The following is an 18,402-nucleotide window of genomic DNA, read 5'->3' as shown; positions in this document are numbered from 1 at the left end:
TGATTAGACTTCATTTTCTTGATCTCAGTTCTCAACTTGAAATATAACAGAATGTATTCTTTTCCACTTACATTTTTTCTTTAAACAGAACAGATGGTAAGAGCAATTTAGAGATTAAGAAAATCCATTTTGAAATAATTTAAAAGTTAATATTCTTATTATGAAGCATCCATGAGAATTAGAGGAATGACAGCATATTGTAATGTGAAGCATTTAGTTGTCGGTTGTTTTTGTATTATGCTGAAATCAAAGAATTTGAAATGATGTTACTTCAGTGAATGCATATTCTGAAATCTCTAATAATGCATCAATGATTTAAATTGAGGTTTCTTGAAAACAAATTGTTGTCTTTTTTTCCATTTTAGGGATATAATGAACAACAAGGTGTTTTATCAGCATCCTAACTTAATGAGAGTCTTGGGCATGCATGAGACTGTTATGGATGTGATGGTTAATGTGCTTGGAGGAGATAAATCTCAGGTAACTTCACCATAATTTTGTTATGTGTTTTCCATTTTGAACTTTTCCAAAAGTATACTAGGATGTTTAAGAAGCAAGGAAAAATACATCTCCCTCATGTAAGATAAATTTTGCTTGTCCAAATAAAAATACTGATTAATGATAAAAATAAAATAGTTTCTGTAGTACTAGAGGGAGAAGCCCAGCAGTCTAGGACTTGATTTTTAAAAAGTGAGTAGGATGTTACAGGTGTTTCATTTCTCTTTTAATAAGATTGTAAAATGTTCTTATTGTAAATTAAGTATATACTTCAGCTGCATTTATTGGAGGTGCAGCTCTGCTAGGAAAATATACCTTTTCATCTTAGATGAAGTCTTATTACCAATAAACTATAATAGGCTAACAACAGCTTAATTTTGTATACTCAAATTCATGTACTCGAACTGAGCAATCATTTTCTTGCAGTGTTGTGTTCTCCCTTTTTATAGTGTTATACTTGAATATATATGTGTTATTTTAAAGGCAGAGCAGCATAAATTTTGAGAAGCCTAACAGAACATTTACATTACTGAAGAAAGTGAGAAATAAAGCAAGCTTATTTTCTTATTTTCTTTGCTTTTGCCTGATGGTTTTACCCTACTGCTTTCCTCCCAAAAAGAGGGGTCTCCTTTGATCCCAGTGTTACAAAGTATTCACATTATGGTTTCAATTTTTCTGTTTCATTTCAAGACAAGTCACAATGAATTATAAAATTATCAATACTTTGCTAATTTATAGGTGTGGCAACACTCTGGGCTTGATGCAACTTGTACATATAATCAAAAGTGAAAGATATAAAAAACCCCAAACCCTAAATAGCAACAACCTCTCAGTGCCTTCTAATTACATTAAAAATACTTTCATACAGTATTTTAGTAACACAGATCTACAAAAATACTTTACATAAATTGCCATGATATTCTTCAAAGAAAATGCAGATGAAGAAAATTGCTTAGTATCCTTGTATCACACCATTTAATGTGTCTGGCCATCAAAAACGTCTTATTTCATGTCTGTCTTTTTGAAATGAATGAGGAGAGTTAGGTACCTCATGGACATTTCTTTGTGTTCAATGTATAACTTCAAGACATGGAATGAGCACCCATGCAACATAGTGTCTAGTTTAGGGAGTGGGCATTTTTCTAGGTTGTGGCAACAGATGGTTTAAGATAGATCTTCAGCTTCTTGGAAAAAATGATTTTATTATGAGGTTGTATTGAGATGTAGTGAGAGTGTTATAGCTCACACTTCTCCAAAGGAATGGTGGGAAGGTAAAAACATGTCTGGTGAAACTGAAGAAAATATATATCAGGCTTCTTTCCATCTGTGCTATTAATAAATGAGTCAGAAAAAGAGGAGGAGACCTGTGGAATCTGATATGGCTGAAGGTATCTCAGTACCTTAGAAGTATTTTGCTAGCACTGGCTAATAAAACCCTGTGAAACGTATGTCCCAGATAATAACTGGGGAAGCTGTCAATATTTCCATCACAAATAGATTTTAGTGTGTATCTTAATGCCTAAAATAGTTATTCTAAAGCCTGTGTCTTTAGATCGTATAATTTTGGAATCTTAATGTTGTGTTGGTTTGTGATGTTGCTTGTTCATTCATTTTCAAAGAATCCGGAACAACACCCTTTTTGACTGTCAGAATGGAACCATTTTATTTTAAAATTGTTTCTTACTGATTGAAAAATTTAGAATTCCAGACTCATATATATTCCCATGTGAATTGCTTCGTTATAATAAAGTATAAGCAGTATTATTTATGGTTGAAAGGTATGAAGCATAGAAGGGAGGATGTCATAGAAAGAAAAAAACCCCATGATATTGTGATTAAAATGGTCAGATATCACCTTGGACATTATAGAATGTATATGTATAATACAGAGAATGTATTCCTGCTTGTGTCTAAAGGGTGCAAGCAAGACAATTTAAAAAAGAATTCTTAATGGTAATGAATTTTCTTGTTAATTTTGTGAGTATCCATGGGACATAAATTTGCATGTGAACTTGACACTTTATTACAAGTGCTATATAATGGTAAATTTAATAATTCAGGTAGAAAAAAACTGTGATTTTTGTTCTTGCTCTTTCACCTTTTTTCAGTAAAATATTAGTATGGCACAAGTTGTTCATCTCAGACTGTATGTTCTTATTGTAATATGGGAGGAGAAACTGGGGCTCTTGAATATTCTTTATTCTTCTGTGTCATAGAAGACATTATGTCATATGTCACCTGGGGGTCCTGATGCATCTCTCTTATGAGGAAAAGGCTGAGGGATTTGGGCCTGTTCAGCTTCAAGAAAAGACAGCTGAGAAGGGACCTCATCAATGTATACAAGTACCTGAAGGAAGAGGATAGAGCCAGGGTCTTCTCAGTGGTGCCAGCCAATAAGACAAAAAGCAATGGGCAAAAATTGATGCACAGGAAGTTCTCCCTGAATATCAGGATGAGCTTTATTGTGCGAGTGACTGAACACTGAAACAGATTGCCCAGAGCTGGGGAATCTCCCTCACTGGAGATATTCAAGAACCGTCTGGGTGCAATCCTGTGCCATGTGTTGTTGGATGACCCTGAAGTGTAGAGTTTGGACCAGATGGCCCACTGTGGTTCCTACCAACCTGACCCATTCTGTGATTCTGCAATGTTGGGGGTTGAACTTGTTACTGTAATGCTGCTCAGGTTGAATTTTTGTATAACTGCATTTGCTAGTCTGAAAATTGCTTAAATGAGAATTATTTCTCCATTTTTACCCCTTGTATGTTCCCTATAGTCCTCTACAAAATGATCTTTCAATATTTTAATGGCCTATCAAATATGAAAGTTAAAAGAAAATGTAGGTCCTTTCTTAAGTTAGAACCAAAGCAACTGTCGGTTGCTTATCACCTTGGTAACTTCACTATACTTTCCTTGTTAGGAGTGCAGGAAGAAGAACTGGAACAGATTGGTAATTAACATATTTCACTGCTTTGTCAACTTTCTCTTTCAGCAGATCGCTTTTCCTAAGATGGTGGCAAGCTGTTGTCGATTCCTGTGCTACTTCTGTCGAATCAGTCGTCAAAACCAAAAGGCCATGTTTGAGCATCTTAGTTACTTACTGGAAAACAGCAGTGTTGGACTGGGTATGTCATGTAGCTGTAACAGCTAAAAGCAAGACCAGGAGGAACTGTGATATCAAAAGACCAGTATCTAATTTGTATAGCAAGTTGAAATATCCATAAATCATCCTGTGGTTTCACATGTAACTTTTTTTTTCATTTTCGTTTCATCCTTATGTGTCTCTGATCTGTATTAGAAACATAATAGTCTAAATCTGTGTTATTAAATACCTTAAAAAATTAGGATTAAACATACAATTTGATATTTTTTCTATTCAAAATAGTTATGATTTGAAATTAAGACTAAGTTGTCCCTTTATGGTGCTTGCCTATTTCATCTGGTTTCATTTTCCTTGCCTCTGCAGTTTAGCCTTCTGAAGTGAATTTCATATTTTTCCTTTGGAACACTGAATGTATGTTTTTTAATGCATGCACATTAGATTTTGTAAGACAAGGAAAATTGTCATGCTAGGTAGATGGGTATAATAACAAGATATAGCAAGGCAAGATACCGTGTGATTTCACAGTGTGTTAGGTGTTCATGCCTGCATTTGACTGTAATAAACACAGAAAACGGGAAAAGATTAAAGAAGATAACATAAAGAAAGATAACAAGAAGTTTAAAATGTCTATTTTGGCTAAATACAGGTATATTTTAAATTCATGAATTGATAAGGCTTTGCAGAATTACATAGTTAACATTGCTCTGCTAAAGAATTAATATTCCTCTGATTTGCTATGTTGTTAATACTGATTTTTTTCATCTGCATTTAAAACCAATGTTGTCGAGTATGTTTATAGATATGGATGTCAAGTCAGAAAAAATATTTCAGCATTTATTTTCACATTACTGAAAACAGTTTACCGTGCTCTTGAATGAAGAACAGCCCTACAGTGTACTATGAATACGTTTCCGTTCAGGATTCAGGCGTGATTGGTGCCCTCTGCTGCATGAGTGCGATTACTGCAAACTCAATTTAGTTACTGTGTGTTAACTTCTGCAGCATTTCCGTCAATGAGAGGTTCGACTCCTCTAGATGTTGCAGCAGCCTCTGTAATGGACAACAATGAGCTTGCACTCGCATTGGAGGAGCCGGATCTCGATAAGGTAACTCTGACCTATTTACCTGTTTATTAAATGCTGTACTTGTGCTAGAAGAGTTTAAAAGGCCAAGTTGGATCGTAGTAATTTTTCGATATGATCTCCTCAGAAATACCTGTTCTAGGTATGTACTGTCTCAAGGTAAGATTTACCCTGATTTTGCTTTATGCTTATTGGGAATCACACCAAAAGAGATATATTTCTATCTTCTGCATCCTTTCACTCTTGTTGCCAGATAGAAAAGATGACAAGAAAAAAGGCAAGAAACAGGAGAAACAGATATTGAGAAGGGATAACAAGTTGAGGAGGAGCAAATTTGAGAATTAAGAGGAGAATGTGAAAAATGGACACAGGTCTTTTGGCTTAAATCATAGAGATTGATGGGGATGGAGGTTAGAGGTAAGAGAATGGAAGGGCAGGTATTTCAAGAGGAAAATTGGAATAGGATTTTAACGGTAGTTGCAGTGGTAAACTGCAGGTATCCAGGACTCAGATCATTGGCAATGGTTAGGAATAAAGGGGAATGTGAGGAGAAGCAGGATGAACTAGAAGTGGGGGGTAAAATGGTGCAAAAAATGACATGAAAGTTCTTTATATATCCCAGCAGGAAAACAGATTTAGAGATGGAAGATGGGTGCAGAGTCAGAAGAGAAGGAGAGCGCAGAAAGGAAGTGATATGTGCTAACACAGCATTGGGGTACAGAAAACAGAAGGCAGGGTTTAATATAAATGAAGGGATAACTTAGCACAGGGAAAACTTCTGTGCAATATGGGAGAATACTGTGATGAGGGTGGAATGGGTTGCTGGGAGTGTTTGCTGATCCTTGTGGCAAAGGAAAAACTGGGAAATTTAAATAAATGAGTTTGTTATGGGGATAGCTAGGAGAAGACAGACTAGAATATGAGTGCAATAAATTGATAAATAGTATAAATTGATTAAACTATTGTTAAATAGTATTTTAAATGTTTCTTATATAATTTTAAAAAATACATGGATTCTACAATATTTTATTCTACTTTTCACATTCCACATTTGTTCATGTTGTTTATTTTTGTGTCATCATATAATTGGGTAACAGAAATAAAGAGCCCTTGAGTTTTTTCATTGTCATCAAAAGCAAGAACTGGAAAATATAACTGCTAAAACAATGAGCTATGTTGGTAGCTTCTTAGGTGAAATGCCTAGTATGTAGAAACCTCATAATAAAAAAAAAAAGGCTTTGTTAATTTTGGTTTATAGCTATTTTGAGAAATTTATTTCTAAACACGTGAATAAATGATTGCTTCTGTATTGTAGGTTGTTACCTACCTGGCAGGTTGTGGGCTCCAGAGTTGTCCAGTATTGCTGGCTAAAGGATATCCGGACATTGGATGGAACCCAATAGAGGGTGAACGTTATCTGTCATTCTTGCGATTTGCAGTTTTTGTTAACAGTAAGTGTAATTTTTTTTGGCATAGAAATTCCATCAAATGATTTATGTAAAATTACTTTCCTAACCATAGAAATGGACTAATGGCTGAAGAGAGGTTAATAATGCCTACTCTTCTCATTACAAATACAAGAGTATTGGTATATATGGATTACTGTAATTTTTAAAAAATCTTCATACTTAGCTGTGTTTTTCCTTAACCATTATGCAAATCACATAATTTAGTAGATTAACCTCTTATGGTAGCAAATGATGTTAGGAATGTCTTAAGTATTGACATATAATGTGTACATTGGTTATAAATGTAACCAGTAAGCACTGATTTTAGACCTCTCTTGGACACTATGCCACAGGGAGATTTAGAGGTTTGTAGTTAAGGCGTTTTGCATTACAAAAAGCAAATTTCTGATAGGCTGAATGTTTCTATAGTTCTGAGGGATCAGTTTGTAAAGTAGCCTGACTCTGTACGTTAAATTTTCTCCTTTGATAACTCTCTTATGCTTGCTTCTGTGGGAAATTTCCTTTTGTAATTTATAAATAAATATGTTGAAATAAAATCTGTATTATCTGAATGCCACTAAGAACATCCTCCAGTTAGGTGATTTTTTTGTCATCAAAATCAAAATAGTAATTTAGATTAGAGATTAGATAGAATCATAGAATCATCAAGGTTGGAAGAGACCTTTAAGATCGTCAAGTCCAGCCATAAACCATCAATCCATTACCTCTGTAACCCCTAAGCCATATCACCCCGTGCCAGGTCCAGATGCCTCTTAAACACCTTCAGAGATGGTGATTTCACCACCTTCCTGGGCAACCTGTTTCCATGCCTGACCGCCCTAACAGTGAAAATATTTTTCAAATATCTAATCTGAATCTCTCATGTCTCAGTTTAAGGTCATTTCCTTTAGTCCTCTCACTGTAGGCATGGCAGAAGAGACCATCCCCCACCTCTCTACAACCTCCTTTCAGGTAATTGTAGAGAGCAATGAGGTCATCACTGAGCAGCCTCTTCTCAAGACTGAGTAAACCCAACTCCCACAGTTCTGGTTGGGATTTAGAATCTTCTCATAATGATGTGTTTGGGGATGATTCAGAACTTTTGAAAATCAGATTGCTAATTTCTCTGTGTCCTTTGCCTGAGAGGATAATTGAAAACATAAATTAATAAAATATTGAGGAGTTTGGTATAAAAGCAACAAACATAGCCTTGTAAACACATGAATGAATTTTGATTCTGGCCAATGAAACCTTGGAATAAGAAAAATTCTTCCTTCAGTCAAAATTCTTCATTAACATGTTCTGTGAGGTAAATCAGAGCAGACTGAAAGATATTAAAGCTATTTTAAACAGTTTGATATCCCATCAGAAGGGATATAAAAAAAAATATATACAGAGAATGTCAGATTAAGATTCTAGTGGCAAATGCAGTGCACAAGAATTTATAAATTGAAAATTAAATTAATTAATTCTTGATAAAATTTTTTTTACCTCAGTAGAGCAACATTAAAGATTAATTCAATCTCTGTGCTTAAAGCAAGCTTATTTCCTGCACATTATAAATTAAAACTACCTGCTCGGGGCTTTTGATGTTATGTGCTTCCTTTTACTCCAAATTTTACTCCTCACAAAGTCTATCACTGGTGTGTCAAAATGATCATTTGCATATCTGTAGCGCTATATGTAATATTTCTGAGAATAGATTTGACTTAATTAATGATTTCTAAAGTCTTCACTTAGTAGATTTCAACCAAATGAAACTAGAATTGTTGACTTTAAGATTTAAAATTCTGCTTTTTTCCTGCAGTGTAAAAATAAGGTGAATTAAAAGGAGAAAGAAACTTTCAAAAAGAAACCCAAAGGAAAAAACCCCAAACCATTAAAAAGGCAAGATTCTCTGCAAAATCCATAGTTACAGTATAGAATTATGGAATCTTTTGGGTTGGAAAAGATCCTTAAGACCATTGAGTCCAGCCATAAACCTAACACTGCCAGGTCCACCACTAGACCATATCCCTAAGCAGCACATCTACATGTCTTTTAAATACCTTCAGAGATGGAGTTACAATCCAATTTGTGAGAGGTGCCTCTGCCCAAATGAAGGCTCTTTCTAGGAACTGGCTAAACATCTGCCTGGGAAGTAGTGCATGAATTTGTCTTTGTCTGCTTTGTTTGCACCATAGATGTCTTTTCTCTACTAGACAAGTCATTATCTCAATCTATGAGTCATCACACCTTCTTTCAATTTTCTCCCTCTTGCTCTCACTCACCCCAATAGCAGACTTCCTGCCTTTTGATACTGTTAGCCTTGGTACCAGAGATTAGTTTTTGCCAGAAAATTAATCTTCTAGAGTGAACTGTTCTAGATTGAGTGTAGTAAAACTTTTGCAAGGCAAGTGTACATTGGCACTTTTAAACCTCAGTATAGTTTTGATAAAGCACATTTAATGCTGCCAACTTACTACATTTTTGTTTTCAATCTTTAGTATGAGTATTTGTTTTATATTTTGTAAAAAATGGAGTTTTCTTCTGACTTAAGGATACCTTTCAGGACAAAGTATGTATAGTGCTTTTTGGTCCTCAGGTGAAAGTGTTGAGGAAAATGCAAATGTTGTTGTCAAGCTCCTTATTCGACGGCCAGAGTGCTTTGGACCAGACCTTAGGGGAGAAGGTGGTAATGGTTTGCTGGCAGCTATGCAGGAAGCTATCAGGATCTCAGAGAATCCTACCCGTGACCTTCCTTCCCAGGCATATAAAAGGGAAGGGTAAGTAAATGTGGATGTTTGTTTGGGAAATGATGATTTAATAGCTGGTTCAATCATGCTTGCAATATGTTGATAATAGGCCCTGTTGTGTAAGGCAATAAACAGAACATCAGAGATTTGCAACCACAAGCAGTTGTCAAGCATGAGCTAGAGAAAAGCAGAATAAGAGTTACAGGAGAAAAAAAAGCTTAAAGGACAAGCAAAGGCTGTTGTGGAATGAAGCTAAGGTAAAGTGAAAGAGGAAGATGGCTCATGTGAAGTCAGCTATTGCTGTTCAGTTGCATGCTTACTCTAGGGATAAAACCTCCATAATCCAAAGCCAAAGGGAATGAGTATGTCTGATTAATCTTTTCTGGATCATGTCTCTAGCTCCAGAAATGAGCTATAAACTTATGTTAGCACAAATGCTCACTGGTACTGTTTATTTTTTAGTGATGATGAGGAGGAAGAGGAGGAGACTGTGCACATGGGAAATGCAATCATGTCATTTTATTCAGCTCTCATAGATTTACTTGGACGCTGTGCACCAGAAACGCATGTAAGTTCATTTTGTCACTTGCTCAGAAAATGTAGATTTGTAAACATAACTGTACTTGTCTAACTAAAGCCTTCTGTACTCAAAGGCTTCTTCCCTTCAGAAGGTAGACTTGATTCCTTCTTGCTGTATCTAGATAGATGTATTTCCTGCAAGCTATTTATAAAGAATCCTGGTCTTTTGATTCCTTTATTCCTTTTTATGTACCTAAAATTTTGATAATTTTATATGACTATGGAATCAAAGCAAATATGAACTATTAGTGTTGCACAACTAAGCAACCAGTATAATAACAATTCCTGACATTGGTAAACTTTTCCTAACAGCTTATTCAAAGTGGAAAAGGAGAAGCTATTCGAATCAGGTCAATCCTTCGATCTCTAGTGCCAACGGAAGATTTGGTTGGGATCATAAGTATACCACTAAAGCTGTCAACTGTTAACAAAGGTAACTTTGATACTTTTATTAGATCAGCTATCTTCTGATAAAAGTCTTTTGGCACGTTAGCCTTCAGGTGTAAAATAGAGCAGTTTTGTTAGAGTTGAATGCAAGCAAAGAACTGTTCTTCAGATTTTAATTAGGTCTGTATCAATTAGAGCTGCTCTGGTAGCACAGGTATTTGCTCCTGTGGAGCAGAAAATGTAGGACCATAAGAAATACTTTACAGGATCACACTAATGGGCTGGTACTTCATCTCCAGCAGTGGCTGTAGAGATGCTACCTCTTTAGGTAAAATGTATAAGCTTGGTCTCAGTCGCTTTGTACTTCCACATCATCCAGTCTTTTGTTTAGAAAGACTAGTGTCTCTCTCTGCCCATCAATATCTGTTTCTGGGCCTGGTATCCAAGAATGTATCTAATCCCTTTGGAATAATATCTGTACTCACAAACTCCTGTGTCAATAAATTCTACAACTTCACTATTTGCTACATTTTAGGCATTTAATTTTTTTAAAAAAATCCCTTAGACTCTGCTAATTTTAATTAAAACACTTGAATTGTAGTATTTAGGGATTTTGTGTATAGCAATTCATAATTCACCTGGTCAACCAGATTAATAATTTTATTAATCTCAGTTTTTCTCTTTCTCAGTCCTCCTTTTGCCAAGATGAAGAATTTAAATTTTTCTTAGTCTCTGATCATAACTGCTCCATTACCTGAACTATTTTATTTGCCTGATGTGTATCTTCACTATTTCTATTCTGATTCTATTCACTATTCATTCTGATATATGTAAAACAGCTGTGGGATATACACAAGATGTGAGCAGGTTGTACTGATAATGTGGGCACACAATAGCTTGGTTTATGCATTAGTTTTTGCCATGGTTTAACCCCAGCCAGTCCCCAAACACTATGCAGCCCATGAGCAGTGGTGCTTGCTCACTTCCCCACCAGTGGGATGGGGGAGAGAATCAGAAGGGTAAAAGCTCGAAAACTCATGGGTTGACATAAAGACAATTTAATAGGGAAAGCAAAACACGCACACAAGCAATGCAAAACAAGGAATTAATTCACTGCTTCCCATGGGTGTGCAGGTGTTCAGCCATATCCAGGAGAGCACATGTAATGGTTACTTAGGGAAGACAAATGTCATCAGTCCAAATGTCTTCCTCTTTCTTCTTCTTCCTCCCACTTTATATACTGAGCATGATGTCATATGATATAGAATATCCCTTTGGTCAGGTTAGGTGTATGGATCGTGGTATTCTTGCTTCTTATGTAATTGTTGATTCTTTCCTAGAAGAGGTCAATGTGGTTATTCAGGGCAGATTTATTTCCACAAAATGACTTCCAAGGTAACCATACAAAATGAAATTTTCTATAAAGCATAAACTCAACAGAGGATGAGGGATTTCGTGGCTTATGATCTCCATGTTTGAAAATAATTTCTCTACGTTCCATGGGCTATAAACTACCAGTCTACCATTTTTATTCTGGAGCAATATAACTTTATCCTCCTTTCTGTCCTTCTGTTGTCCTTTCTGCTTCACAAGAAGTGTCTATTTCCCTTTGCAGGGATGTTTTTTCAGATACACTTTCAGCTGCTTTGTTATTGTTATCTTTCCCTTGGATTCCATGTTCTTTCTAGTCTAGTTTATAAGAGACAAAAATTAAAAGTCTGAACTTTGTTTGACTTCACAGTTAATACATTTTTTAGTATTTGCAGTAATATTTAGCTTTCAGTTTATCATATAAACATTTTCCATAATAGTTAAGAAACAAGTAGAATGTTTTATCATTCATTCTTAAGTTTTCATTCAGGAGTGAAAGATTGATAAATTGCAAAATAATAGGGTTTTTGAAATAATAAAAACTTATGATTCTTTCTAAGCATACAAGAAAACTGAACAAGAACATAATTTTCTTTGAATATGTAATTCTGCAAATAAAATGTAATTATAATGTCTTCCATTGTCTTGGTGTTTCTTGTTTTATCAGTGATTTACTGTTAAAAATTGCATTATGTCTTTGTGTAGATGGCACAGTAAATGAGCCAGACATGTCTGCAAGTTTCTGTCCTGATCATAAAGCACCCATGGTACTCTTCTTGGACCGTGTCTATGGTATTAAGGACCAAAGCTTCCTCCTTCACTTACTGGAAGTTGGATTTTTGCCAGATTTAAGAGCCTCTGCCTCTTTGGATACAGTACGTATTTCTCTATGGAGTGTAGATGCATTGGCTAGATATAGTGGCTCTGTAGGTGTAAAAAATGGAATTTCAAGTCCAAAGAGCTTTAAAAATAAAGAGGTAGTATAGACTTGCTATAAAACAATATCAATAAAAATTCATTTGCTATTAATTTATAGGGCTTAAGTCTGACTGTAAGTGTTCAGTAGCATCTTAGGAAGAAACAGTGTAAAATATTTTTGAAACTTGTAATACAGGCTGTACAGTAATACAATAAGTACATATAGTATACTCTAATAGGCCTAATGATTGCTTTTATTTCCTCTGTGTTTCCAATAATTACACTGAAAATCCACATGTATGAAGAAATTAAGTGAGAGGAAAAGTGCTATGTAATGCTTAGTGAGTTTTTCCAACCTGTGTAAAGAAAGAAGCTGCGTATTCTCTTCTGCTCCTATTGGTTCAGAGTGAAGTGGGGCAAGAGATGTGGCATAAGTGGATGGCTTGGATTTTCTCCACTTTTAAAAAAAAAAGGGCTTTTGTCCTCATGTGTAGACTGGGAATATCTTGTTGGCACGGAGCCACTAAGGGAACTTGAGGAGTATTTCGTTATTATGTTTTATAGACTTCATATTCAGTAACTTTTACTCAGTGTGATACTAACAATCACTTACTACTTCATACAGGTTTCTCTAAGTACCACAGAGGCAGCTCTCGCACTAAATAGATACATTTGCTCAGCTGTGTTTCCATTACTCAAAAGATGTGCTCCCCTCTTTTCTGGAACAGAGCATCATGCCACTCTGGTTGACTCCATGCTTCACACAATATATAGGTTATCCAAGGGACGGTCCCTTACAAAAGCACAAAGAGACACTATTGAAGAATGCCTGCTTGCTATTTGCCAGTATGTATGATACCTGTGTGCAAATGGATTTCTCTTGTGCAATATATGTATTTTAACAATTTCTTTCTTTGTGTATAGTCTGGAACTAAGGTTGTTTTATTCTTGCATGAAATAAATGACCGGTGTATGATAAAAATATTTTTTCCAAAGAAAAAAAATAGATGTAATTTTTCTATACTGGATACTGCATTATACAAGCTGTCATATTGATATGGAGCTTGTGGTGACATAGGATAAATTCGAATTATTTCTAAAAGCAAAACCCCAGTGATTACCATAAATGTTCTGGCAAGTCTGAGCACTGAGATTATCTCAGGAATTGAAATGTAGATTTGTCTGTTCACTTAGGTGAGTCCAGAAGTAGCACAACTTTCTGTGCTATATCCTTCTATATGTACATGAGGCATAGTGAGATTCCTTAAGCACCTTCTATTGGTTTTTCAAAATACTTTTAATGAATCTTTTGTATCCCAATATTTAAATTGACTTCAATTTTTATTTCATTTTCACTAACTATATGAGTTTAACTAAGAGCATATATTTTGTTAAATTACAGCCACTTATGTCCCTCTATGCTACAACAGCTGTTGAGAAGGCTAGTTTTTGATGTGCCCCTGCTCAATGAATACTGTAAAATGCCTCTCAAGGTAAATACTTTACTTTCTGTACACACATTCAGCATAAAACTTCAAAGTAATCTGTCATTATCATGTATTTAAAAACAGAACGGGCAGGGTGAAACAACCTGAAATTACTTCTGAGTTGAAAATAATGTTGCTGTTTTATGAAGTCTTTTAAATTGAATGCAATGCTTAAAGATTTTGTGAAATCTTGCCTAATACAAAGTGTATATAGTAAGTTGATTATGCAATTTTGTTCAGTCAAGCTATTGACTTTCTCACAGCTTCACCGAAGAGAGTATTTGGATGTTTCAAATTAAATGTTAATGTTGTCTTGATATTTTTTCTGCTACTATATGAACTATAATAACTCTTGGTAGGATGCCTATTCCAGGAATGAATTTTGAGTGTAATCCACAGTGATAGGATACAGGGAAGAGAAATCAGCTTTTATTTTTAATCAATCTGTAATTGAAGTCTTATCCATCTTTTTGTTCTGTAAATCGAAAACTACAATTGCGAGATGATAAATAAATCTTATTTAGAACTTTTCTGTCAGGTTTGCCTCACATTCCTACTGGGATAAAAGAGCCTGATCTTAGGTGTGCAGGTCTTTTTGTGGAAGAATTGAAATTCTATCATACTCTAAAGCAGAGCTGCCATATTCACACAGATACTCTGGAGCATCAGTAATTTTGGTGAAAAATGTGGTGAAGAGTGTTTGATTTGGGGTTTTTTTAGTTGTTATTTTCCTTTCCTAAATAGAATTGCAGTTAAAACTAAAATGTTAATCTTCTACTCTGATGATAAGAGAAATTACAGAATTTCCCACGGGATAGGAATTTTTGTCCTAAAGAAGAAATTGGTAGAAATTTGAAATGATGTGGAGAGCGCACCAATAATCATATATTCTAACTCTTTAACTGGTATATTTTACAGAGATGAGCAGTCACAGCTAAAAGGGTGTAATGCAGGTGTCTCTTGCAATGTTTTGGATAATACTGAGGCTATGTGCTACAAGTGACAAAAGCAAAATTGATTATTCAAATTTGTAAAACTTTTTATCAGAATCTATCGTGTCCTGCTTTATATCCATTTCGTTGTCTCTGTTTTTATCTTGTGAGCTAATCTGTGCTCAAATGATGACAATCCTGAAATTTTGTTACTCCCTGTCATCACTGAGAATCCCACTGCAGCAGCTGGAGATAATACAGGCTTCATACTTTCATGGTATGGGTTCTGCTGCTCTCCCAAAGGAAAAAGAAGAAAAGAGACCATTAGTATGAGCCATTGGAAATGAAGAGATAGGCACACATAATGCTACTATTATAACAGTATGTTATTTTGTTAAATACCAATGATCTATGTGCATTTTTATTTCTTGAAAAATCTAGCTTCTGACAAATCACTATGAACAGTGCTGGAAATATTATTGTCTGCCTTCAGGAATGGGAAGCTATGGAATTGCAGCAGCAGAAGAATTACATTTAACTGAGAAACTTTTCTGGGGAATATTTGATTCCTTGTCTCATAAGGTAATGACTGTCATTCACATTACAATATGTGATGACTATAAAAGCATTACAATGATAATTTGCTGTGCCAAGTGCTGAAAGTGCTTGTTTTAACAGTTGTTTCATCTAATGTGGGAAATACTGCCATGAATGCTTTTAATGAAGTAAGCTTCTAATGAAAAATTAAATGCTAAATCTTGAAATATTCTCTCCAAACTAATGAAACGTCAGATCTTTGTCATGATATGCCCATGAGCTTTACACTCGTAGTGAGGCACTACATATACATTATATATATGTATATCTATAGAGTAGTGATTAGTGATTTCTGCACTAACAAGTCAGTGTTGACTCCTCCATAATCTTAGCTCTACTAAACATTTTAAAATACTTTTTTACTGGCATAAGGCTAATTTTAGTGAATATATGTATATGCTTCTCAAAATTTTGGTATATGCACTGTAAATTTACACTGGCTGTTTTCAGACACATACTACTATTTCTTTATTTTTCTGGTTATTGCCCAGCTTAACAGTTATGATGCAAATTCTATGAAAGAAGCATTTTACCTGTTCCAAAGTGTGATCTTGGGATTTTTTTCAGTTACTGAGTCTTAATCTGAGTTGTAAAAATATTTATATTTCTGATACAAGAAATGCCTTACTGAGTAAATATTTTTTGTGTCCAATTGGGTTCTTGCTATGGGACAATAACAAATTTTTTAGTTGCATCTCTCTGAATTTATGTTCTTGTTCAAACCAACAGATATAGATGAGTGTTCCTCTAGGCATTCTGAATTATAGTATGGAAATGAAAACAGTCTCTGCATTATTCTAAAATGGCTTTTTAAGCTTAATTTGTGTTTGATTTTAGTGATATCTACTGCTTACTGCTTTCACAAGTGCAAATAGTGTCAGGAGGGCCTGACACAATGAAATGTGTGTTTCATAGAAGATCATACTCTAACTAGGCAAACAACTCTTGACCCTCCCTATGTAGGCCTTCGTACTTGCGTCGCATATACTTCTACAATGTCAGCATGCTCTTATGTCAATTTGAGTTGTCTTAATGATATATCAAGTTGATATAATGAGAAATAGATGTCATGCAGCAATATATTTTGCTCTTTGCTTAAATTTTAAGTGTGCTTTGCTATTGTTTGCATCTTCTAATATTTGTACATATGGCTGCTTGTTTTTCACTAACATTTTGCATGTTTTTCTATTGGATTTTCCAACCAGTTCCTATCTCTCCTGCAGAAGTATGATCCAGAGCTCTTTCGAATGGCCTTGCCTTGCCTCAGTGCTATAGCTGGTGCCTTGCCCCCTGATTATTTAGATACACGAATTATGTCAACTTTGGAAAAGCAGACATCAGTGGATCCAGAAGGAAATTTTGATCCCAGACCGGTCAGCACAGTGAAGTGAGTCATATACATCATAGTGATTTTCTTTCCTTCAATATTTTTATTATATTCCTTAATAACATTTTTTTCATTTCTCTAGGGACAGTTGACTGGTGACTTGACTTATTGATGTTAGGACCTCTCAGAAGTAGTGTAGGGATTTTTGCTTCCTCCTGCCAAATACTTCACTGCAACATATCCTGTTTGCCAGATATAAAACATATTCTTCTCAGCATTGCACAGATGTTAAATATTTCCATGTTATATCTGCAGACTACATAGTAAATTATATATTTATTATGTAGCCTATTACCTAATAGTTCAAAGGTTTGGGATATATATGCCTGTAATACATTTGATACCATAATTATTTAGGGTGTGCTTATGACAAACGGTACATAGTCAGTGATTCAATTGGCCTACTGCCCAATTTTTATAAAATCTTCACTTAATTTTGAGAATTGATCTGTAGAAACCTGATATGGCTACATAAGCAGATCATGTAGATGATTCCATAGGTATTTGGCCTTCCTAGTAATACTTTTATACTTTTATGTTCACTAGTTGAGCCTTGCTTATTAAGGTCTTACCTTTCCATCATTATGCAAAGTGAAACATCTTTGCTAGTATTATTCTATATTAAGAAATAGTAAGAAAATTACCTGTAGGCTATGGTGAAACATGTTTTTATTTCTTTGTGATTTCAGTTGCTAATAAACACAACTGTTACATAGCTGTAAATTCCCTGTAAGTGCCATTATAGCTCTGCCTTTTTTTGTGGCATTTCTTCTAAAGAAAAAGGAGTTACAAAGCCAAATGTCTTGCCTTCATCTGGAGCATTTTAATTAGTGCTATATTATGCTGACATATTTTTGGTAAAGCAGACTGCAGTAACTTATGACTGAATGATCATACTCCCCTTTGTTTACAGCCTTGTACTTCCTGAAAAGTTGGAATATATTGTAAGCAAGTATGCTGAACATTCCCATGATAAATGGGCTTTTGACAAGGTAGGAATTATTTTAAGACTGGCAGCTGTCATAAAAGGACTAGAAAACAATAGCAGGGGTGAATACTGAAAGAAAAGCTGGACAGTTTAATTGGTAGGCCCTTTTTCAGAGTCAGTGAATGCCTACATAAGTATTTATGGATGTGTGAAAGAAACCTTTTGTTCAGGAAAATGCATTGAAATTTGTCACTTTTTCAAAGAATTTATTGGGACAAAGTTTTGAGGGGACTGAAAAAGGGACATTTGGTTTGGGTTTTGTTGGGTTTTTTGTTGTTTTTTCAGGGACTTTGGTGTTTCTTGTTTTCTTTTTCTTTTTAAATAAGAGTACATAGATCTTGGCTCCATTTTGCCTGGTAATGGTGATCTTGGACTGGGAGTCAGAGGTTCAATTTTACTGCAGCAGCTCCATGACCTAAGAAAGTGCCTGGGAAGGCTAACGTCCTTTTTTTTTTATTTCGTAAAAAGTAGTTATAGCTTTTATCTCCTTTTCACTTTAAGAAGACCGCTATGGATTGATTTTCTCTATAATTTCCAAATGATCTGTCACTCTGTGGTGTTGCTGTTTCTCTACTTTAACAGAGCCTTAAGACAAGATAATATATAAGAGATTTTTTGTCTTTTAAATGTTACAGTGACACTTTTAATAAAGGCCTTTTTAGTGTTACTACTTTGCAAATCAGTTCTAATGTTGATAAATATAACTTTTAGAATTCTATTTAAGCAAAATTAAGTTTGATGGAGTTGTTACATTTTGGTAACTATATTGGTAGTGTTTGGATATGAATCACAAATTCAGCCCAAGTACGAATTTTAAAATTCTTTCATTCAAGGAAAAAATAGAAGTAGGATTAAGAAATTTATTATCATAATATTATATTTATAACAAA

The 18,402-nt window shown here is 34.8% G+C and overlaps 1 protein-coding gene across 1 annotated transcript in view; it reads left to right on the top strand.

Moving 5' to 3' along the window:
- LOC103805152 (ryanodine receptor 3-like) overlaps nt 1-17,516 on the top strand; it is a gene marked incomplete at both ends in the record, with an annotated part of 56,159 nt that extends 38,643 nt beyond the window's left edge. Inside the window, 13 exons of the mRNA XM_009077787.1 lie at nt 366-480; nt 3,494-3,623; nt 4,604-4,707; nt 5,999-6,134; nt 8,716-8,896; nt 9,329-9,434; nt 9,758-9,878; nt 11,909-12,078; nt 12,747-12,967; nt 13,524-13,614; nt 14,982-15,122; nt 16,361-16,524; nt 17,438-17,516. Coding sequence (XP_009076035.1) covers nt 366-480; nt 3,494-3,623; nt 4,604-4,707; nt 5,999-6,134; nt 8,716-8,896; nt 9,329-9,434; nt 9,758-9,878; nt 11,909-12,078; nt 12,747-12,967; nt 13,524-13,614; nt 14,982-15,122; nt 16,361-16,524; nt 17,438-17,516 — 1,759 coding nt within the window. The remainder of the gene's footprint in view (nt 1-365; nt 481-3,493; nt 3,624-4,603; nt 4,708-5,998; nt 6,135-8,715; nt 8,897-9,328; nt 9,435-9,757; nt 9,879-11,908; nt 12,079-12,746; nt 12,968-13,523; nt 13,615-14,981; nt 15,123-16,360; nt 16,525-17,437) is intronic.
- Between the last annotated feature and the right edge of the window lie 886 nt (nt 17,517-18,402).

Source organism: Acanthisitta chloris, unplaced genomic scaffold (assembly GCF_000695815.1).
Source record: "Acanthisitta chloris isolate BGI_N310 unplaced genomic scaffold, ASM69581v1 scaffold2407, whole genome shotgun sequence".
NCBI classification, from domain to species: Eukaryota; Metazoa; Chordata; class Aves; order Passeriformes; family Acanthisittidae; genus Acanthisitta; species Acanthisitta chloris.
The sequence above is the reverse complement of the archived record's forward strand: the minus strand, read 5'-3'. Positions and strand labels throughout refer to the sequence as shown.